General features: G+C 37.4%; 2 protein-coding genes across 2 annotated transcripts in view; both read right to left on the bottom strand.

Annotated features, from left to right (window-relative positions):
- The window catches only part of LOC109056156 (interferon a3), a 34,368-nt gene extending 33,221 nt beyond the window's left edge, over window positions 1–1,147 (bottom strand). Inside the window, exon 1 of the mRNA XM_042720777.1 lies at window positions 1,040–1,147. Coding sequence (XP_042576711.1) covers window positions 1,040–1,132 — 93 coding nt within the window. The 5' untranslated portion in view covers window positions 1,133–1,147. The remainder of the gene's footprint in view (window positions 1–1,039) is intronic.
- A 15,760-nt stretch (window positions 1,148–16,907) lies between these two features.
- Window positions 16,908–18,221, bottom strand: LOC122136888 (interferon a3-like). Its single transcript, XM_042721479.1, has 5 exons — window positions 17,807–18,221; window positions 17,629–17,715; window positions 17,343–17,474; window positions 17,152–17,250; window positions 16,908–17,045 (listed from the first exon to the last, which is right to left on the bottom strand). Exons 1-5 carry the CDS (start codon window positions 18,038–18,040, stop codon window positions 16,959–16,961), a joined length of 639 nt encoding a protein of 212 aa, XP_042577413.1. The 5' UTR covers window positions 18,041–18,221; the 3' UTR covers window positions 16,908–16,958.
- Between the last annotated feature and the right edge of the window lie 1,539 nt (window positions 18,222–19,760).

The following is a 19,760-nucleotide window of genomic DNA, read 5'->3' as shown; positions in this document are numbered from 1 at the left end:
TTCATCAATAAGGCTCTCTAGTGGACACCTCAAATGTGAGGCAGTGGACAGTTGCTGATGTCTGTTGCTGGCTGACAAAAAAAAGAGACCTCTCTGGAGCTTATAAAAAACGATAACTGGTGTAGTCTATTTACAATGAATTCGTATATGAAAAACTAAAATACACACACACGCACACGCACACAGAGCAGTTCAAATGCTGACTGATATCTTTACAAAGGTGCGGTTTTATATAGTTTATTGTCTTGACCATGGTGATCATATTTAGACGGGTCAGCAAAAATAAAAGTGAATAAAATAATTGAGCATTGTACAGCACAATTTTCAGTGGCAGCTGAATATCATATTTGATATAGTTAGCAAAATGTGTTAATATTCTGACAAATGTTGATACTTTCATTTTCAAAATAACTAGAGGTGGACTGAAGTACATTTGTTAAAGGGTTAGTTCCCCCCAAAATTTAAATTCCGTCATTAATTACTCACCCTCATGTCGTTTCAAACTAGGGCTGTGCAAAAAATCGATTGCGATTTTCATGCGCATCTCATCAGTAAAGACGCTCCTGTAATTAGTAGTATATCTTCAGCACGTGCGTTAAGATCAGGGTTGCCAGATTTTCACAACAAATCCTGCCCATTTGCTTCTCAAAACTAATCCAAAACTAGCTTATTCGCGTTTCCTGCAGGTTCCCCAATAAAACAAAATTCGCATTTTAGGGGCTAAATATCACGTTATTGGTATTGGGGTCGCTTCAACCCGCGGACATGAAAAACGACCGCAGACTTGGCAACACTGGTTCAGGTGGAGCGGCATTCACACAGAGCCGTTGTCCACCGACAAGCTACACAAAATCGCTTTCAAAATCGACAAAGAATCGCCTGCGATTTTAAAATCGATTTTGTGTAGATTGTCAGTGAATTACGGCTCTGGGGTGCGTTTCCCGTACAACTACATAACTCGCAGATTAACCACCATAGTACGATACATCGTTATGGAAACGAACTAGCTAGTCACGACTGTTTCCCGAAACCATGGTACCTCTGTCGCAGATCCATCGTTTAAACTACGTTGGTTTGAGCTGTCGTTCTTCTTCTTCTTCGGTCTAATGGCTGACTGGAGCCATGAGCACATACCGCCACCTACAGTAATTTGGTTTTATTTTCTCTTTTCTTCGACTCGAATTTACGCTTTTGAAATGACGTTTTACGTAGGAGTCGAGTAATAACGAATCATTCATTTGTTCTGCAATACATTATATACATATACACACAAAAAATGTGCTCTTTTCTGATCCCAATGTCTATAATTTTACAATTTCATATAAATACCATTTATTATTTAATATTGATAGGCCTACATAAGCACAGTTGAAAAAAACCAGTTTAAAAAAAAAAAAAAAAACTGATGTAGTGTTGTGGACACCTGTTTCTTATTTTGCTCAATTTTTCCTATTAAAGTCTCCTTGCCATTCAGCCATGTGTTAATGAAAATGACACAAAAACCCCAATTTTCAAAGCATGAAATTGCAGTTCTTTTGGAGGAGGTGGAAAATAATAAAGTCCAGCTATTTTCAAAGCCGAAAAAATACTGCATTACAAATACTGACAAAAATAAAATCTGGGCAGAAATCGCTCAAAAAATAAATGATGCTGGCTATGGATACAAACAAAGCCCAAAAGAAGTCAGGAATAAGTGGAGGGACTTCGCAAGGATGACAAAACAGAGGGCTGTGGCACGTAAGAGGGAAGAAACAAGACTGACGGGGTATCAATTCAGTTCCTCCTCTCCCTACAGAGGAAGAGAAAGTTTTGTCCATCCTGGGGCCTGTTGCATTGGAAGGATCCTTGGAGGTATAGATACATGTGCATCAACCAGGCCTTTGCCTTCAAAGTTCAGGCCTCCAACATCAGGCCCTATCCACCCTGGGCCTCTAACATCAGGCCCTCTCCAGTTTGGCCCTTCAACATCAGGCCCCCTCCTGCCTGGGCCTCTAACATCAGGCTTCACATTTTCAGAGGGCAATAAGAAGAAACAACGCCTTAAGTTCATTTGTTAGCTACACTGCATTATTATGCTGTTGGAAGTTTTAAGGGGGTGGTGGGCGATGGCCTGGGACTCAGCAAATCTTCAGTCAGCAAAACTGTGACAGCAGTAACACCTTTGCTGTTACAGCTTATGAAGAACATCCCGATTTCCCCCCAAACTCCTGAAGAAATCCAGCTGGCCAATCAACAGTATTGACAACATCTCCAGAGTTATTGGCATCACTGATGGCACACTTAACCCAGTGTCAAACCCTGTGGTAAATAAGCCCTTGTACATTTACAGGAAGGGATATCCAGCCATTGATGTTCAAACAGTGTGTGATCACAAGGGGATGTTCAATGACATGGTAGCAAAATGGCTTGAAGACTCTTTGACTCTTTTGTGTGGGCCACTTCTGCAATTTGCCAGGTGGCTGAAGAGGGTGCATGGCTTTGGTGGCTGCTGGGAGACAGTGCATATCTTCTTCGCCCATACCTCCTGACACCTGTGCAGCGTCCAGCCACCATTGCAGATTAAACCATTTGTTTAATCTGACATAACATCTGTTAAATATTTTGTTTATTTGCCAATATGCCCCCTGCCCCACAGACTTAAATGAACAAAAATAAAAAATACTTTTGAAAACAGTGTATATACTGTGTATGAGTATGTACAATAGGTATGTGTGTGTATATAATACTGTGATTTGAGTGTTAACATTTAATATAAGTGAAAACTTTTAACATACTGTTTTACCAATATTGTTATATGAGAAATAAGCGTTTATGTATGTTTTAAAATACTCATTTGACAAACTCACCTTTTCTTCGCGCAAACGAAATGAAGGCTGCGTTCCAATCGGCATGATTAATGCTTTCAGAGGGCACTTCGAAGGGACAATAATTGTCAGGGCCATGCTGCTATATAGTTTCAAACTGAATTTGTGATAAAAAAATATATATATTTAAAGGTGAACTAGGTAAGATCTACGCACCACAACTTTCTTCCAAATCACTCAAAGTGGATGGTGAACTCTTCGAAAGGGATAGGGCATAGGGTCGATAACAATAGCAATAGCAATCAACGACGTCGACACAGCAAACTAACGACGACCTATGCCTCTAACCACAGGTGAAGAGCTGTCGTTCCAACGACACAAGTTTGCGAATGTTCGTTTGAACTATGGTTTCGGGAAACACCGAATCGTTGAACTACGTTGGTAACGACGGAACTTGCGACCATAGTTGTGTACTGTGTAGTGAATGCCAACCAGTGTTGCCAAGTCTGTGGTTGTTTTTCATGTTCGCGGGTTGAAGCGACCCCAATACCAATAACGTGATATTTAGCCCCTAAAATGTGAATTTTACCAAGGCAACCCTGCCAAAAACGTGTATTTTTATCACCCGGAACGAAACGTGATTGGACTAGTTTTGAGAAGCAACTGGGCAGGTTTTGTTTTGAAAACCTGGCAACCCTGATCTGAACGCACGTGCTGGAGATATACTGCTAATCACAGGAGTGCCTTTACTGAGGAGATGCGCATGAAAATCGCATTCGATTTTTTGCACAGCCCTATTTCAAACCCGTAAGACCTTCCTTCATCTTCGGAACACAAATTAAGATATTTTGGATGGAATCTGAGAGCTTTCTGACCCTCCATAGATAGCAACGCAACGCAACTGAAATGTTCCCAAGTCCAGAAGCGTAGGGGATCGGTAAACTAATCCATGTGACATCAGTGCTTCATCCGCAATTATACAAAGATACAATAATAACTCACATCAACAAAAGAACAACAAAACTGTTAACAGAGTCGACGCAACGACTTGACTGACTTCGAACGCACAGCAACAGCTGCGCTCACTCAAGGTGATTTTTATTGAAACATTACAGGTACACACCCACATTAACAATCAATCACAGTTGTTCCATCATTCAATCAAATAAACAAAAACAAAAACAAAACTACAATTTGAGAGCACATAGTTAACACCCCCACTTGCTCTCACATTGTTAATATATGTAACATCATTTTCCAAAAATAAATGCGGTAAACTTCAACTTGCACTTGGTTGCAGGCTTTGTCAATACATCTGCTACCATCTCATTAGTTGGACAATATTCTAACATAATTACACCATTATTTACAGTAGACCTAATAAAATGATACTTGATGTCTACATGTTTGCATCTTTGCCTGCTTACAGGATTTTTTGCTAAAGCTATTGTACCTTGGTTATCTTCATATACCTTAGGTGGGGAGTACTGACATTTGTCAAGATTGTTTAACAGCTGTTTAAGATAGAGACACTCTTGTATGGTTGTGGCTAGTGATATATATTCTGCCTCACAAGTGGACAGTGCGACAGTGGGCTGTTTCTTGGTCCTCCATGAAATCAAAGCACCACATTTGGTTAGACTTACACAATAGCCTGTTGTACTACGTCTATCACTACTAGCCGCCCAATCTGCATCACAGTATGCTCTTATTCCCAGTGTCTCATTACATTTTCTGTAACACAGCTCTTTGTCAATTGTACCTTTAAGATACCTCAGTACATGTTTAACTGTGGCCCATTGCTCAACAGTTGGCTCTGTGAAATACTGTGCCAGTTTGCACACCACAAAACTTAAATCAGGTCTAGTACAAATGGTCAGATAAAGAAGACTTCCAACTGCCTCTCTATATTTTCTCACATCAGTCATCTTTTTCAGCACCATTAGTATAGTCTAATTTTTGTTCACAAGGTGTCGATCTAGGTTTGCAATCCTGCATGTTAAACCTTTTCAATATTTTTCCCACATATTTTGTTTGTGACATTCTCACACAGTTATCACTTTGATTAAAATCAATACCCAAAAAATGCCTTAATTTGCCCAAGTCCTTCATTTTGAATCTTTCTGTAATCATGTCCTTCACATTTCTGAGTACATTTACATCACTTGCAGCAATCAACAAATCATCAACCCATATTACAATTATCACCTTTTCATTTTCCGTTTCCCATGTGTAAACACAGTGATCAGCTTGATTCTGCTCAAAGTGGTTTTTGGTTAGGTACTCATGCAGCAATTTGTTCCAATTTCTGCCAGATTGTTTTAAACCATACAGTGATCTTTCCAATTTACAAAACAATTTTTCATTTGTGTCAGATTTCACCTCATAGCCCTCTGGCTGTTCCATGTAAATTTCATGGTCTATTGGTGCATTCAAATAGGCAGTTTTAACATCCATTTGGTGCAAAATTAGGTTTTCTTGTGCTGCTTTTTGCATTATCACTCTGATACTCGTCAAATTAGCTGTAGGGGAAAATGTCTCCTCATAATCTACACCTCTCTTCTGACTGTATCCTTTTGCCACATAACGTGCTTTGCACTTTTCAGATCCATCTATGTTGTTCTTGATTGCATAAACCCATCTACCCCCCACTACCGTCTTACCCTCTGGCAAGCTACTCAGGGTAAATGTGTTATTCTCTATAAGTGACTGCATCTCCTCATCCATCGCAGCAACCCACTCTTTTGATCTATCTGAGGTTACAGCTTCTGTGAAAGTTACAGGTATGTTACATGTCACTCTATAACAGTAATCTATGTTAATCTGTACCTGATCAGTTTCCTCATCAGATGCCTGTTGAGAAACATAGTCATGGAGATAGGCTGGCCTCCTCCTCTCTCTAGAAGGATACCTTGTGGGCTCAGGCATAGCTTCAACTGCCTGGGTCTGAGGACTGCTACTCAGTTCCTCCTCTTTGCCTGGAATCTGGTCACTTACTGCATTTTCATTCACATTCTGCCTAATCCTATTGGCCCTCTCCTCCAGATCATCATCACCATCATCATCATCTACAATGCTGGTCTGAGTCTGCTGTTCAACAGAGGTCTTAGAAATAAACCTGACTAGCCTGTGCTTTTGTACTTTCCTGCTGTCAGGGAAATAGATAATGTATGGCTGGACTGCTTTTATCATAACCAATAAAAACACCTTTTTCACATCTTGGATCTAGCTTTCTTTTATCTTGTTTATAAACAAAACACTCAGAACCAAACTTTTGCATCCTGGATAAATTGGGCCTTCTCCCTGTTAACATCTGAACTGGTGTTTGTTTGGTGCGTTTGTTAAAACATCTGTTTCTAGTTATGGCTGCTGTCTGCACTGCGTAAGGCCATAAACCTTTAGGTAATCCACTCTCTATCAACATGCATCGTGCCATGTCAAAAAGTGTGCGCCAATTTCGCTCTGCTGTACCATTTTGATGGGGAGAATAAGGTGCAGAAGTCTCATGTCTAATACCATTCTTAATCAACAGTGTTTTATAATGCTTTGCAGTAAACTCAGTGCCATTATCAGATCTAAGGCGTTGAATTTTACCATATGGGGCCATATCTGCTAGAAACCTCTCTGTGGCTTGTAGTGTGTCACTTTTATTCTTAAGGGCATATATAAACACTGCACTGGAAAAATCATCAGTGAATGACAGGACATATTTATACCCCTCTCTGGAATCTGGCTGAATTGGACCTGCCAGATCTGTGTGCACTAACTCTAGAGGTCTTTTAGCCCTCACATCAGGCTTTCTGTTTCTACTTTGCGTAAACTTGCCTTGGGTGCACACTTCACAAAATGGGGGTTTATTTATTGGACCCTTAATTTTCATACCATCAACAATACCTTCTAACCTCTGAACATCATCAAAATTACAGTGTCCCAATATCTCATGCCATGTCTTTAAATCATAGCATCCCTTAACATGGTCATCACATTCATTTGGTACTGTATGCAAATAATATAGTCTATCATGTACATGAATAGGAAATTTTGTACCGTCTTTGTGCATCAGAATGTTCTTGCCTTTCTTGAAAGTCACAGTCGCTCCGCTGTTAGCTGCTGCTTGCACCGAGAATATATCCTGCGGGTAAGAAGGAATATACAGCGCCCGTCTCAGCGTAGTTTTGAGGTGGCGTCCTCGGCTGTCCATCATGTAGACTTCTGCATCACCTCGGCGCTCTGCCACTCCTTTACACCTCGTGCCGTTAGCCAACTCCATGCAATGTGTCCCGGACTGGAACTCATCATCAAAACTTTTGAACTTTGCAATATCAGTGACGATATGCGAAGTTGCCCCGCAGTCGACCATCAGGCCCCTCGTGTAGATACCCTGGCTGCTTGGCTGGGATCCTGCCGCCCCATCCGTCACCAGGAATACGTATTCGTCTGTCACTTCCTCAGCGGCTCTCCATGTTGCGTCCTGACGCCGTCTCCTCCTGCAGGTTGAGTCGCGGTGTGTATTGCTTTTGCAGTGGCTACACCACAGTTTGCGCTGGCAAGCGCGGGATATGTGTCCTTTCAGACCACACCTGTAGCACACGACGTCCGCTGCAGCCTGTTGAGCTCCACTTTCAGTTGAACCTGCGCTGGCGGGTCTCGCTGTCCTTTGTCGCCCCCGCACTGACATTACATTGTCCTCAGCGGCTGGGGCACGCATCTTTTCGATGTCCTCGTAGCTTCGAAGCTTCGTTTTGAATTCGGCAAATGATATCGTCTCATCTGCTTGCGTTATATGGATGGCAAACGGTTTAAAAGTCTCAGGAAGCCCCTTCAAAACCATAGCTATCAGCAACCCGTCACTCAAAGTCTCTCCAACATTTCGTAATGCCGTGATAGCGTTTTCCGCTCGAATAACGTATTCAGTCACACTTTCGCTGCTTGATTTTTGAAGCGAGGTCAGTTCAGTATACAGGCTTATTACTCGTGGTTTTCCTTTACCTGCATAATAGTCTCTCAAAATCTTTAGCGCTGCACGTCCATCATCGGCTGCGTCTCGCATCACCAGCGATAAACTTTTATCGTCCAAGAATTGTATCAATTCTGCATATGCATCAGAATTTGCGGCAGCTTCCTCCAGTGTCTCAACACCCTCGGGCTTCATAGTGATAATCCATTTCAGCCCTTGCAGTCGGAGGTGGCCCAAAAACTTTATCTCCCAGAGTTCATAATTTCTCTCATCCCCGTCAAACAAAAGCCGCGCCCAGCGACCGCTATGTTCTGACGATCTTCTCGCGTTACTCATGGTGCTACTTCAGCACGCTATAAAACAAACAAACGCGGTGTATCTCGACTTACTCTGGGCCCATAACCTGTTAACAGAGTCGACGCAACGACTTGACTGACTTCGAACGCACAGCAACAGCTGCGCTCACTCAAGGTGATTTTTATTGAAACATTACAGGTACACACCCACATTAACAATCAATCACAGTTGTTCCATCATACAATCAAACAAACAAAAAAAAAACCAAAACCACAACTTTATAACACACATCAAACAAAAACGACTTTATTCAACAATTAGTCTCCTCAGCATCACCCTGTATGCTGTTCTGTGTAAGCTGCGTCACGCCGGATGCGCTGTTTCCTACGTTGTTGTGATTTGATCTGAACTGCAGCTGACACAGAACAACATACGCTGTATATATATATATATATATATATAATGAAATAGTGAAAATAAGTCATTTTACAGAATATCTTGACATATAACCAAAAACACATATCATTTTTTTAAACAATTAACAATGTTTACAAACATTGCAGTGCATGTGCAGTGATAAAGTGATGCTCAAAAGCTCAAGCTAAAAAATAAATAAATAAATAAACACCGTCAAAGGTACAAGACATTAAGGAAATATGAGCTATGGTCTATAAATGCCATTTGTGCCATACACATTAATTTATAATTTGTATCCTTATGTTTTAGAATAAATATATATAAAAAATAACCATATAAAACTGTTTAAAATAGTTATCAGAATAATAATTTAGAATAGAGTTGATCTCATTAATTTCCACTGGCCCAATAATATTTCACTTGTTTTAAAAAAATTCAAATTAAATTAAATTGATGCAGTTTTGCTGATAAGGTGAACATCTTTTAGCTATAGTTTTAGTGGAAAAACATAGGCCTATATTTATTGTAGTTTAAATAGAAATTATCCCAAAATTATCTGACTCTGCGCGTCATTGACAAATTATCTTAAAAAGGAAACCCGGAAATCTTAGCGTTTTCTTCAAGTTGTATCCTTCAAATACAGTGTTATTTTCACAATGTTGTGGAGATGCCTTTACACGACATCAACACCTCCGTGCAGCTGTGCTTGTACAGTAAACTATTATCATGGGTCCTATTCAAACCGGACCGTTTCACTGAATCCAGCAGTGTGCGCCACAGTATCGAAGTAAGTGCGATCATTGTTCTCGCAAAAAATAATTTCTCATACATGAGATGTGCACTTTATTTTAATGATAAACTATTGTGCACATATAGCACTCCTCGCTGTTATTAAAACATAACATACCACAGGAAAAGTAATCAAGCGCATCCACTACAAACAGGCTATGTCTAAATTCATATAAGTTTAACTTCTTCGTAATGACTTTATGTAATTTCAGTGCTTATCTCCATTAATGAGAGTGGAATATTTAATGTAAATGTATATGATGAAATGAAAACAGTTTAAAATTGTTGTTTACTTACTTTTCTCTCTCCAGGAAAAAAAGTCCGTACGCATGGGTCAGAGTTTGGGTGCAGGAGCGCAAATTTTCCAGTCAAGTTTGTTTTTTTATAAATCCCACCTTTTGTGTAGGATGCGGTGTACGCCTCTTTCAGGGCAGGTTTTGTGCGTACGCAATGTTTATAAATGAGACCCCAGAACTGTAACTCCATCATCAGAGTCTGACAGCCCCTTCATCTCCATTCAGAAATTAAAGCTTCCACAGCTGAGTGCATTAAGTAAGCTTAAAGGGATAGTTCACCCAAAAATGAAAATTATGTCATTAATGACTCACCCTCATGTCGTTCCAAACCCGTGAGACCTCCGTTCATCTTCGGAACACAGTATAAGATATTTTAGATTTATTCCGAGAGCTTTCTGTCCCTCCATTGAGAATGTATGTACGGTATACTGTCCACGTCCAGAAAGGTAATAAAAACATCTTCAAAGTAGTCCATGTGACATCAGGGGGTCCGTTAGAATTTTTTGAAGCATCGAAAATACATTTTGGTCCAAAAATATCAAAAACTACGACTTTATTCAGCTTTGACTTCTCTCCCGGGTCTGTTATGAGGGCGTTCACAACACTGCAGTTTAGTGATATCCGGTTCGCGAACGAATCACTCGATGTAACCGGATCTTCTTGAACCAGTTCACCAAATCGAACTGAATCGTTTGAAACGGTTCGCGTCAACAATAAGCATTAATCCACAAATGACTTAAGCTGTTAACTTTTTTAACATGGCTGACACTCCCTGTGAGTCCAAATAAACCAATATCCCGGAGTAATTCATTTACTCAAACAGTACACTGACTGAACTACTGTGAAGAGAGAAGTGAAGATGAACACGGAGCCGAGCCAGATAACGAACGAAACATTGACTCGTTCTCGAGTCAAGAACCGGTTGCATCGGTTTTCGGATCACCGGTAGTGATAGGAAGTTCTGTTCTTTTCCGCGAACCTTTCTCTTCGGACAGTTTGATTCAATAAACAGGTTGTCGAAAACGGTTCACCAGTTCTTTTGCGCTCGACGTAATGACTTCATTGGTTATGATTGCCCTTGATTCAAGCCTTTGGTTTACTCCCGCTCATAACATTAGCACAGAATCAGTTCAGAATCAATCACCAAAAGAACCAGCTCGGTTCAGACGCGCTGTGTGTCAGTCTGAATCACGCATGCGCAGTATCATCAGCTCCTAGCTTTTCGAACCTGACGCGTCCGACAGAAACGGTTCTTGACTCGAGAACGAGTCAATGTTTCGTTCGTTATCTGGCTCGGCTCTGTGTTCATCTTCAGTTCTCTCTTCACAGCAGTTCAGTCAGTGTACTGTTTGAGTAAATGAATTACTCCAGGATATTGGTTTATTTGAACTCAGAGGGAGTGTCAGCCATGTTAAAAAAGCTAACAGCTTAAGTCATTTGTGGATTAATGCTTATTGTTGACGCGAACCGTTTCAAACGATTCAGTTCGATTTGGTGAACTGGTTCAAGAAGATCCGGTTACATCGAGTGATTCGTTCGCGAACCGGATATCACTAAACTGCAGTGTTGTGAACGCCCTCATAACAGACCCGGGAGAGAAGTCAATGCTGAATAAAGTCGTAGTTTTTGATATTTTTGGACCAAAATGTATTTTCGATGCTTCAAAAAATTCTAACGGACCCCCTGATGTCACATGGACTACTTTGAAGATGTTTTTTATTACCTTTCTGGACGTGGACAGTATACCGTACATACATTCTCAATGGAGGGACAGAAAGCTCTCGGACTAAATCTAAAATATCTTATACTGTGTTCGAAGATGAACGGAGGTCTTACAGGTTTGGAACGACATGAGGGTGAGTCATTAATGACATAATTTTCATTTTTGGGTGAACTATCCCTTTAAGGATGCCCTTCTCTTCTTCACTAAGTAAGTAACAAAGATATTGAATTTTTGGTCCATTTTGTTAGATATTTTTAATTCTAGGGTTTATGCATAAGCATACCCAGCTATCCCTTGACTTTATATTAATTTTTATTTTTAACATTGTGAATTGCCCACATTCTACTTTTGGCCTTCATAAACAATTCTTTTCACATAAACAAATGAAAGGAGACACATTGTATATCTAAACTCAACTGTGTATTTCAGATGCTGTTACATCCTACAACTTCATCATCTGCAGAGAGAAACTGCCATTCAATCACACCAAAATACACATAATGATGAACTTAAAGACATCACAGAGGATTGTGAAGATATTTCACTGGAGCTTGGTCTTCAATACACTATTTTATGTTCTATTTTGTTTTATTTCTTTAAGCATTTATTTATGTTAAATGCCCATTGTCATTCAATAATGTATTCTGCTATTAACTATTATAACAACAATTTCACCTAAAATAAAAAAACAACAAAAAAAAAGTACCTAATTAACACGTTGTTGTTCTTGATTTTATATAAACACCTAAAAGACACTTCAAGATAATATAAGACCAGGCACATAGAGGGGTAAAAAACAATATTAATAAATAATATATACAAATAATAATGATATTAACATATTAATATTAGTGAAAACTATCATTAAAAACGTTATTTATAACACCAATAAGGTCCTATTTAGCATTTTTAAGCATATATGGAACCCTATAAAAAAAGGTTCTATTTAACACTAAAAAGGATTCTGCTGTTGTTACAAGCCGAAGAACCCTTTTCTGGTACTGTTTAGAAACATTTTTCTTAAGAGTGTAGTTGCTTAAGTCTATATTGAAACATGATATTTTGGCCGTTTTTTGTCCAAAAATATATTTTGCCACATGGGATAAAAGTCGCTTGTAATTCACTGCTTGTAAATTATACTCAGAGATATGTTCTTCAGTGTCTTCAGTTTTATTGAGTGTTCAGTATAATCATCTTACATTATCATAATAACACAAATTAATCAATCAGATAAATAAATAAATAAATAATCAATCAGATAAATAAATAAATAATCAATAAGTTAAATACATAAATAAATAATAAGTTAAATAAATAAATAGCATAATTTACGAAAAACTGCTCAGAATAATTTAACAGAATGATTTAAGTTCAAGCGTGAATTCAAGAACAAGCAGGAGCTCTTTTCGAACCACTTCCCACGCGCAGACAGTATAGTCCTGAAGGAGGAAAAAAAACAATTATTTATAACCTATGGGCTTGAATGACAATATTTTGTTAGAGTGATTTATAAACCATTTTTTATGCATCCTGAACAATGAGGTCTGGCGTACCTTGTTTCTGAGGAGAGTGGCCAGTTTATCAAAATAGGTTTTCAGTGCATCTCCTCTTGTGGGAAAATCATCCACGGGTCGCTCCTGCTTTCTCTCCATTATCTACACGCGGTTGAGAAATGTGACATTACAGGCATGTTCATATATTCATCTTTAAAATTATTTATATATTATTTATATATTCAAAATTTATATATATCAAAATTGATTATTCCCTTACAGATAAACGATAAACTATGTTTTGGACATCCTCCACTTTCTTCTGGTTCCAGGATTCTGGATGACTATCGTTAGCAAACAGGTAGTCAATGTGCTCCATGATTTTATACACTGCCTCTGCTACACCAGTGTTCTGCAAAATAAACATATATCATATAATAATAGAAAACATTATGCCCGGTCTCCTTCATCATTCTGGGTTCTAGCAAGTAGCCTAGTATTCAACAGATACATTTAGACAATTTAATATGCATGGAATGACTAGTCTTGATGTGTTGCTAGTTCACCTGATTGGAGTCATTTGATTGCAGTGCAGATTTCGGGAAGGTTATTTTAACGTTTTCTTTTAAGCATTCACGAGGAAAAAGCCCTCCCTATAAGAAAAGACACAACATAGGTTAAGATCTAGTTTAACATGTATACAGGTAAAGGAATGAAAAGCAACCGAAAAAAAAAAATAACTTACCATATTCTCAAGTAGACTGCGAGTTTCTTCCACGAGATCCCGCTGCATGCATTTTGTTGGCATTGAACAAATTTGGGCGAAAAAAAGAAATGGACACAGCAAAGCGATACATTTCCAAAGTGCCATTGTAGTTGTGTGAGACAAGAAAGCAAAAAGATTTTGTTGAAAGTCAAAAATTAAAAGAGCTGTCACATAGCACTCGGTAACAAAATCTCCTGATATTGATGAAGACATGGATGCCAATGGTCCGTTTTATACTAAATCTGAGTGATGAATGGAAAGAATTAAATAGTATCTGGATTTTTTGTAAACCGCACTCGCTGTTTCCCTCTGCGCCTCCTTCTTTTCCTTTGGTTAATGAGGATGTAGTATCTGAACAGCTGGTCAGTCTCAACAGAATTTCATCATATTATCTATGAACATGTTTAACAAGGTTTGACAGACAGAAAGTGCACATGACGTTTCATTCTGAACAATGTTCTGAACAATATGTTGTTTCATATTCTGAAACATGTCGAACTTCGTTTTGTGAAATGCTTTGAGGGAAAAGTGTGATTAGGCTACGCTATATTTCTTGAAAATAAATGCCATGTTTCGATCGTTTGTTATTTTTTGTTATAGCTTATCATGCGTCTAACATTGTCTTTTATCAAGTATATACGATACTACTGTTATGCTGATATCTAAATAATCTTAAGAAGCTTATAAAAAACGATAACTGGTGTAGTCTATTTACAGTGAATTAGTTTTTTTGGATATAAATATGATTACTTTGGACATTTCTTATGAGTCAAACACACAAAAACCGTATATAATGGGAGAAAGTTCGCGAGTATCATATTGAAGGAAAAAAAGAAAAGAAAAAATAGATATGCGCTTATGCACAGGATATTTAAAACGTACAAAAGTATATTGGCGGCAAATAACCTACTTCTCCGCTCTGCACTACTTCTTTTCAAACACACAAAACATTAGCCTTTACAGACATAGTGTTTGAGTAAAGAAAACGCTGTACTATTCAGAATAGGAATATGAAGTGATTGGGTTATAGGGTATGGCAACTGCCCTGCTCTGCCAGAAACGCAGCCCCTGCTGCTCCGAAGTGTGATTCGAAACACCTGTTTCAAATTTATTACACATAAACATTTAGGCAACAACGACATAACATAAACTCTGGAACATAAAAGAAGATAATGTGAGAAACATCTCAGTATTTTTTGTTCATACAATGAAAGTCATAGCCTGAACAAAAAATACTGAGATGTTTCTCAAATTATCTTCTTTTATGTTCCATAGTAATACTTACTTTCTTTTGTGGAACATAAAAGAAGGCATTTTGAAGTTGTATGAAAATGACTTTCATTGTATGAAAAATGAGTCAAAGGTAACCAAAACAGCTTTGTTGCCAACAGTCTTCAAAATGCCTTCTTTTATGTTCCTCCAAAGAAAGTCATTCAAAACCATATACACAAAAACCATATATTTTGTCACACAAAAATATATAGTGTTTATTTTATACAAATATAACTGATGTAAGTGACAAAAATAAAGTTTACCGTTATTGCACGACATAGGCCTATTCTTATACAAAACAGTAGATGCGTTTATGTATTTTCTTTTTCTATTTTACGCACTACTAGTAAATCAAGACTTCGCAAGTTATTTTGTAAAATAAAATAAAACAATAATAATAATAACAATAAACATGGAATAAACTGTGTAGCCCCTACAGAAAGCGAGTAAAGAACTCTCAATATTAGGCTACTAAAAAGGTCAGTTTAATCTCGCAAAAACTCCATTAATAAAAAATCATACTACACTGCCCTGCGTTTCTCCCTCTCACACCCAGAGGTCGATCTCTCCCGTCCTCCCGGACTCCATTCCCCAAACTTTTATACTATGCATAACCTCTTCTGCATATCATTTCTATGAATATTCCCATCCACGTGACACCATGTTTAACACCGTCAAAGGTACAAGACATTAAGGAAATATGAGCTATGGTCTATAAATGCCATTTGTGCCATACACATTAATGTTTAATTTGTTTTCTTATGTTTTAGAATAAAGATATCAAAATATCTATAAAAACTGTTTAAAATAGTTCTCAGAATAATAATTAAAATAAGAATAGAGTTGATCTCATTAATTTCCACTGGCCCAATAATATTTCACTTGTTTTAAAAATTTCAAATTAAATTAAATTGATGCAGTTTTGCTGATAAGGTGAACATCTTTTAGCTAGTTTTAGTGGAAAAACATAGGCCTATATTTATTGTAGTTTAAATAGAAATTATTCAAAAATTATCTGACTCTGCGCGTCATTGACAAATTATTTTAAAAAGGAAACCCAGAAATCTTAGCGTTTTCTTCAAGTTGTATCCTTCAAATACAGTGTTATTTTCATAATGCTGTGGAGATGCCTTCACACGACATCAGCACCTCCGTGCAGCTGTGCTTGTACAGTAAACTATTATCATGGGTCCTATTCAAACCGGACCGTTTCACTGAATCCAGCAGTGTGCGCCACACTATCGAAGTAAGTGCGATCATTGTTCTAGCTAAAAATATTTTCTCGTACATGAGATGTGCAGTTTACTTTAATGATAAATGATTGTGCACATATAGCTCTCCTCGCTGTTATTAAAACATAACATACCACAGGAAAAGTAATTAAATGTCCATTGTCATTCATTAGTGTATTCTGCTATTAACTGTTAGAACAGTAATTTTTGCTACAATTTCACATCATTAAAAAAAGTACCTAATTAACACGTTGTTGTTCTTGATTTTATATAAACACCTAAAAGACACTTCAAGGTAATACAAGACCAGGCACATAGAGAGGTAAAAAAAACAATATTAATAAATAATATATACAAATAATAGTGATATTAACATACTAATATTAGCGAAAAACTATCATTAAAAAGGTTATTTATAACACCAATAAGGTCCTATATAGCATTTTTAAGCATGGTTCTATATGGAACCCATAAAAAAGGTTCTATTTAGCACTAAAAAGGGTTCTGCTGTTGTTACAAGCCGAAGAACCCTTTTCTGGTACTGTTTAGAACCATTTTTCTTAAGAGTGTAGTTGCGTAAGTGTATATTGAAACATGATATTTTGGCCGTTTTTTGTCCAAAAATATATTTTGCCACATGGGATAAAAATCGCTTGTAATTCGCTGCTGTGAAATTATACTCAGAGATATGTTCTTCAGTGTCTTCAGTTTTATTGAGTGTTCAGTATAATCATCTTACATTATCATAATGACACAAATTAATCAATCAGATAAATAAATAAATAATCAATCAGATAAATAAATAAATAATCAATCAGATAAATAAATAAATAATCAATAAGTTAAATAAATAAATACATAATAAGTTATATAAATAAATAGCATAATTTACGAAAAACTACTCAGAATAAATTAACAGAATGATTTAAGTTCAAGCGTGAATTCAAGAACAAGCAGGAGCTCCTTTCGAACCACCTCCCAAGCGCAGACACTGTAGTCCTGAAGGAGAAAAAAAAACATTTATTTATAACCTATAGGCTTGAATGACAATATTTTGATTTATAAACCATTTTTTATGCATGCTGAACAATGAGGTCTGGCGTACCTTGTTTCTGAGGAGAGTGGCCAGTTTATCAAAATAGGTTTTCAGTGCATCTCCTCTTGTGGGAAAATCCACGGGTCGCTCATGCTTTCTCTCCATTATCTACACGCGGTTGAGAAATGTGACATTACAGGCATGTTCATATATTCATCTGTGAAATTCTATATAAATATATAAATTGATTATTCCCTTACAGATAAACGATAAACTATGTTTTGGAAATCCTCCACTTTCTTCTGGTTCCAGGATTCTGGATGACTATCGTTAGCAAACAGGTAGTCAATGTGCTCCATGATTTTATACACTGCCTCTGCTACACCAGTGTTCTGCAAAATAAACATATATCATATATTAATATAAAACATTATGCCCGGTCTCCTTCATCATTCTGGGTTCGAGCAAGTAGCCTAGTATTCAACAGATACATTCAGACAATTTAATATGCATGGAATGACTAATCTTGATGTGTTGCCAGTTCACCTGATTGGAGTCATTTGATTGCAGTGCAGATTTCGGGAAGGTTATTTTAACGTTTTCTTTTAAGCATTCACGAGGAAAAAGCCCTCCCTATAAGAAAAGACACAACATAGGTTAAGATCTAGTTTAACGTGTAAACAGATAAAGGAATGAAAAGCAACCGAAAAAAAAAATAACTTACCATATTCTCAAGTAGACTGTGAGTTTCCACCACGAGATCCCGCTGCATGCATTTTGTTGGCATTGAACAAATTTGGGCGAAAAAAAGAAATGGACACAGCAAAGCGATACATTTCCAAAGTGCCATTGTAGTTGTGTGAGACAAGAAAGCAAAAAGATGTTGTTGAAAGTCAAAAATTAAAAGAGCTGTCAAATAGCACTCGGTAACAAAATCTCCTGATATTGATGAAGACATGGATGCCAATGGTCCGTTTTATACTAAATCTGAGTGATGAATGGAAAGAATTAAATAGTATCTGGATTTTTTGTAAAGCGCACTCGCTGTTTCCCTCTGCGCCTCCTTCCTTTCCTTTGGTTAATGAGGATGTAGTATCTATCTATCTATCTATCTATCTATCTATCTATCTATCTATCTATCTATCTATCTATCTATCTATCTATCTATCTATCTATCTATCTATCTATCTATCTATCTATCTATCTATCTATCTATCTATCTATCTATCTATCTATCTATCTATCTATCTCATTTCGCTGGTCACAAAATATAAAATATCAAACTAAATCTGCAAACAAGTGAAGCTCTCCTCAGACCTGAGAACAGCTGGTCAGTCTCAACAGAAGTTCATCATATTATCTATGAACATGTTTAACAAGGTTTGACAGACAGAAAGTGCCCATGACGTTTCATTCTGAACAATATATTGTTTCATATTCTGAAACCTGTCGAACTTCGTTTTGTGAAATGCTTTGAGGAAAAAGTGTGATAATGCTAATTTCTTGAAAATAAATGCCATGTTTCGATCGTTTGTTATTTTTTGTTATAGCTTATAATGCGTCTAAAATTGTCTTTTATCAAGTATATACGACACTACTGTTGTCCTAATATCTAAATAATCTTAAGAAGCTTATAAAAAACGATAACTGGTGTAGTTTATTTACAGTGAATTAGTTTTTTTTTTGTTTTTGTTTTTTACATAAATATGATTACTTTGGACATTCCTTATGAGTCAAACACACAAAAACCATATAGCTAATGGGAGAAAGTTCGCGAATATCACATTGAAAAAAAAAAGGAAAAAAAAAGTTAGCGTTCTTGGCTTGAATTTCTAAATTATGTAACTATAAATGACTATAATTGCGGTATTTTCATTACTTTGACTAAACGTTGGACAAGATCTGTCATCATTATCAGGAGACCGCAGATTACTGCAGAAACAGTGCTTTCACTTTTCACTCGCAAATCGAAATAAGCTCCGGGCAAGTCCCAATTCTTTTTTATGAATGAACGGTTGGTTTTTTTCTTTCTTTCATAAAATGGACAAGAGAAAATCATTTTCTCAGACAGCTGGAAAGCGAAGCTCCCATTCGAGGTGTTGCGCCAACATCACAAGCGAATCATTATTACCAGCGCCTCACCGGACGCAGTTAACTTTCCCCACACAAACCACACGAGCACATAGACTCACACCCAGGACCTCGCGCTCTATGAATTCAGGTCTGTAGACTCTGAGCGTGTGGGCAGGTTGTGTTCCACTCCACTAATAATGAGTGTGTGCAATAATAATAATACCCACACCGTCATCATTAATAACGGAATATTCCGTCTTCACCATTGTTCACGTAAGCGCAATTACCTGAAATCAGTTGGCCTATTATATTCATTTAGCCTCTGCTGTCGAGTAGCCTATCTGGAAAAAATAAACAAAGGGAAGAGACCTATAATTATATGCATCATTATGGAACTGAGACCGAGACAAAAAAAATCCTTTAAATGCATCATCATCATCATCGTCACGGAATTGCATAACCTACGGCAGTTACAATAGTTGCGCCTATTGTATGAGTCAAACAGAAAAATGAAAGAAATAAAGATTGCGTTGTTGAAATGCATCTTCGCTGAAATCTTCAGAATCAGGTGGTTGGCATACAGTAAAGAGAAGAATGGTAGTGAG

Source organism: Cyprinus carpio, chromosome B3, assembly GCF_018340385.1.
Source record: "Cyprinus carpio isolate SPL01 chromosome B3, ASM1834038v1, whole genome shotgun sequence".
NCBI classification, from domain to species: domain Eukaryota; kingdom Metazoa; phylum Chordata; class Actinopteri; order Cypriniformes; family Cyprinidae; genus Cyprinus; species Cyprinus carpio.
The sequence above is the reverse complement of the archived record's forward strand: the minus strand, read 5'-3'. Positions and strand labels throughout refer to the sequence as shown.

Coding starts and splice junctions, on each gene's coding strand:
- LOC122136888 (XM_042721479.1), bottom strand. CDS start 18,040: ATGTCTTCATCAATATCAGGAGATTTTGTTACCGAGTGCTATTTGACA. Junction 17,475..17,628: donor AATCAAATGACTCCAATCAG/GTGAACTGGCAA, acceptor TTTATTTTGCAG/AACACTGGTGTAGCAGAGGC. Junction 17,046..17,151: donor CCACTCTCCTCAGAAACAAG/GTACGCCAGACC, acceptor TTTCTCCTTCAG/GACTACAGTGTCTGCGCTTG.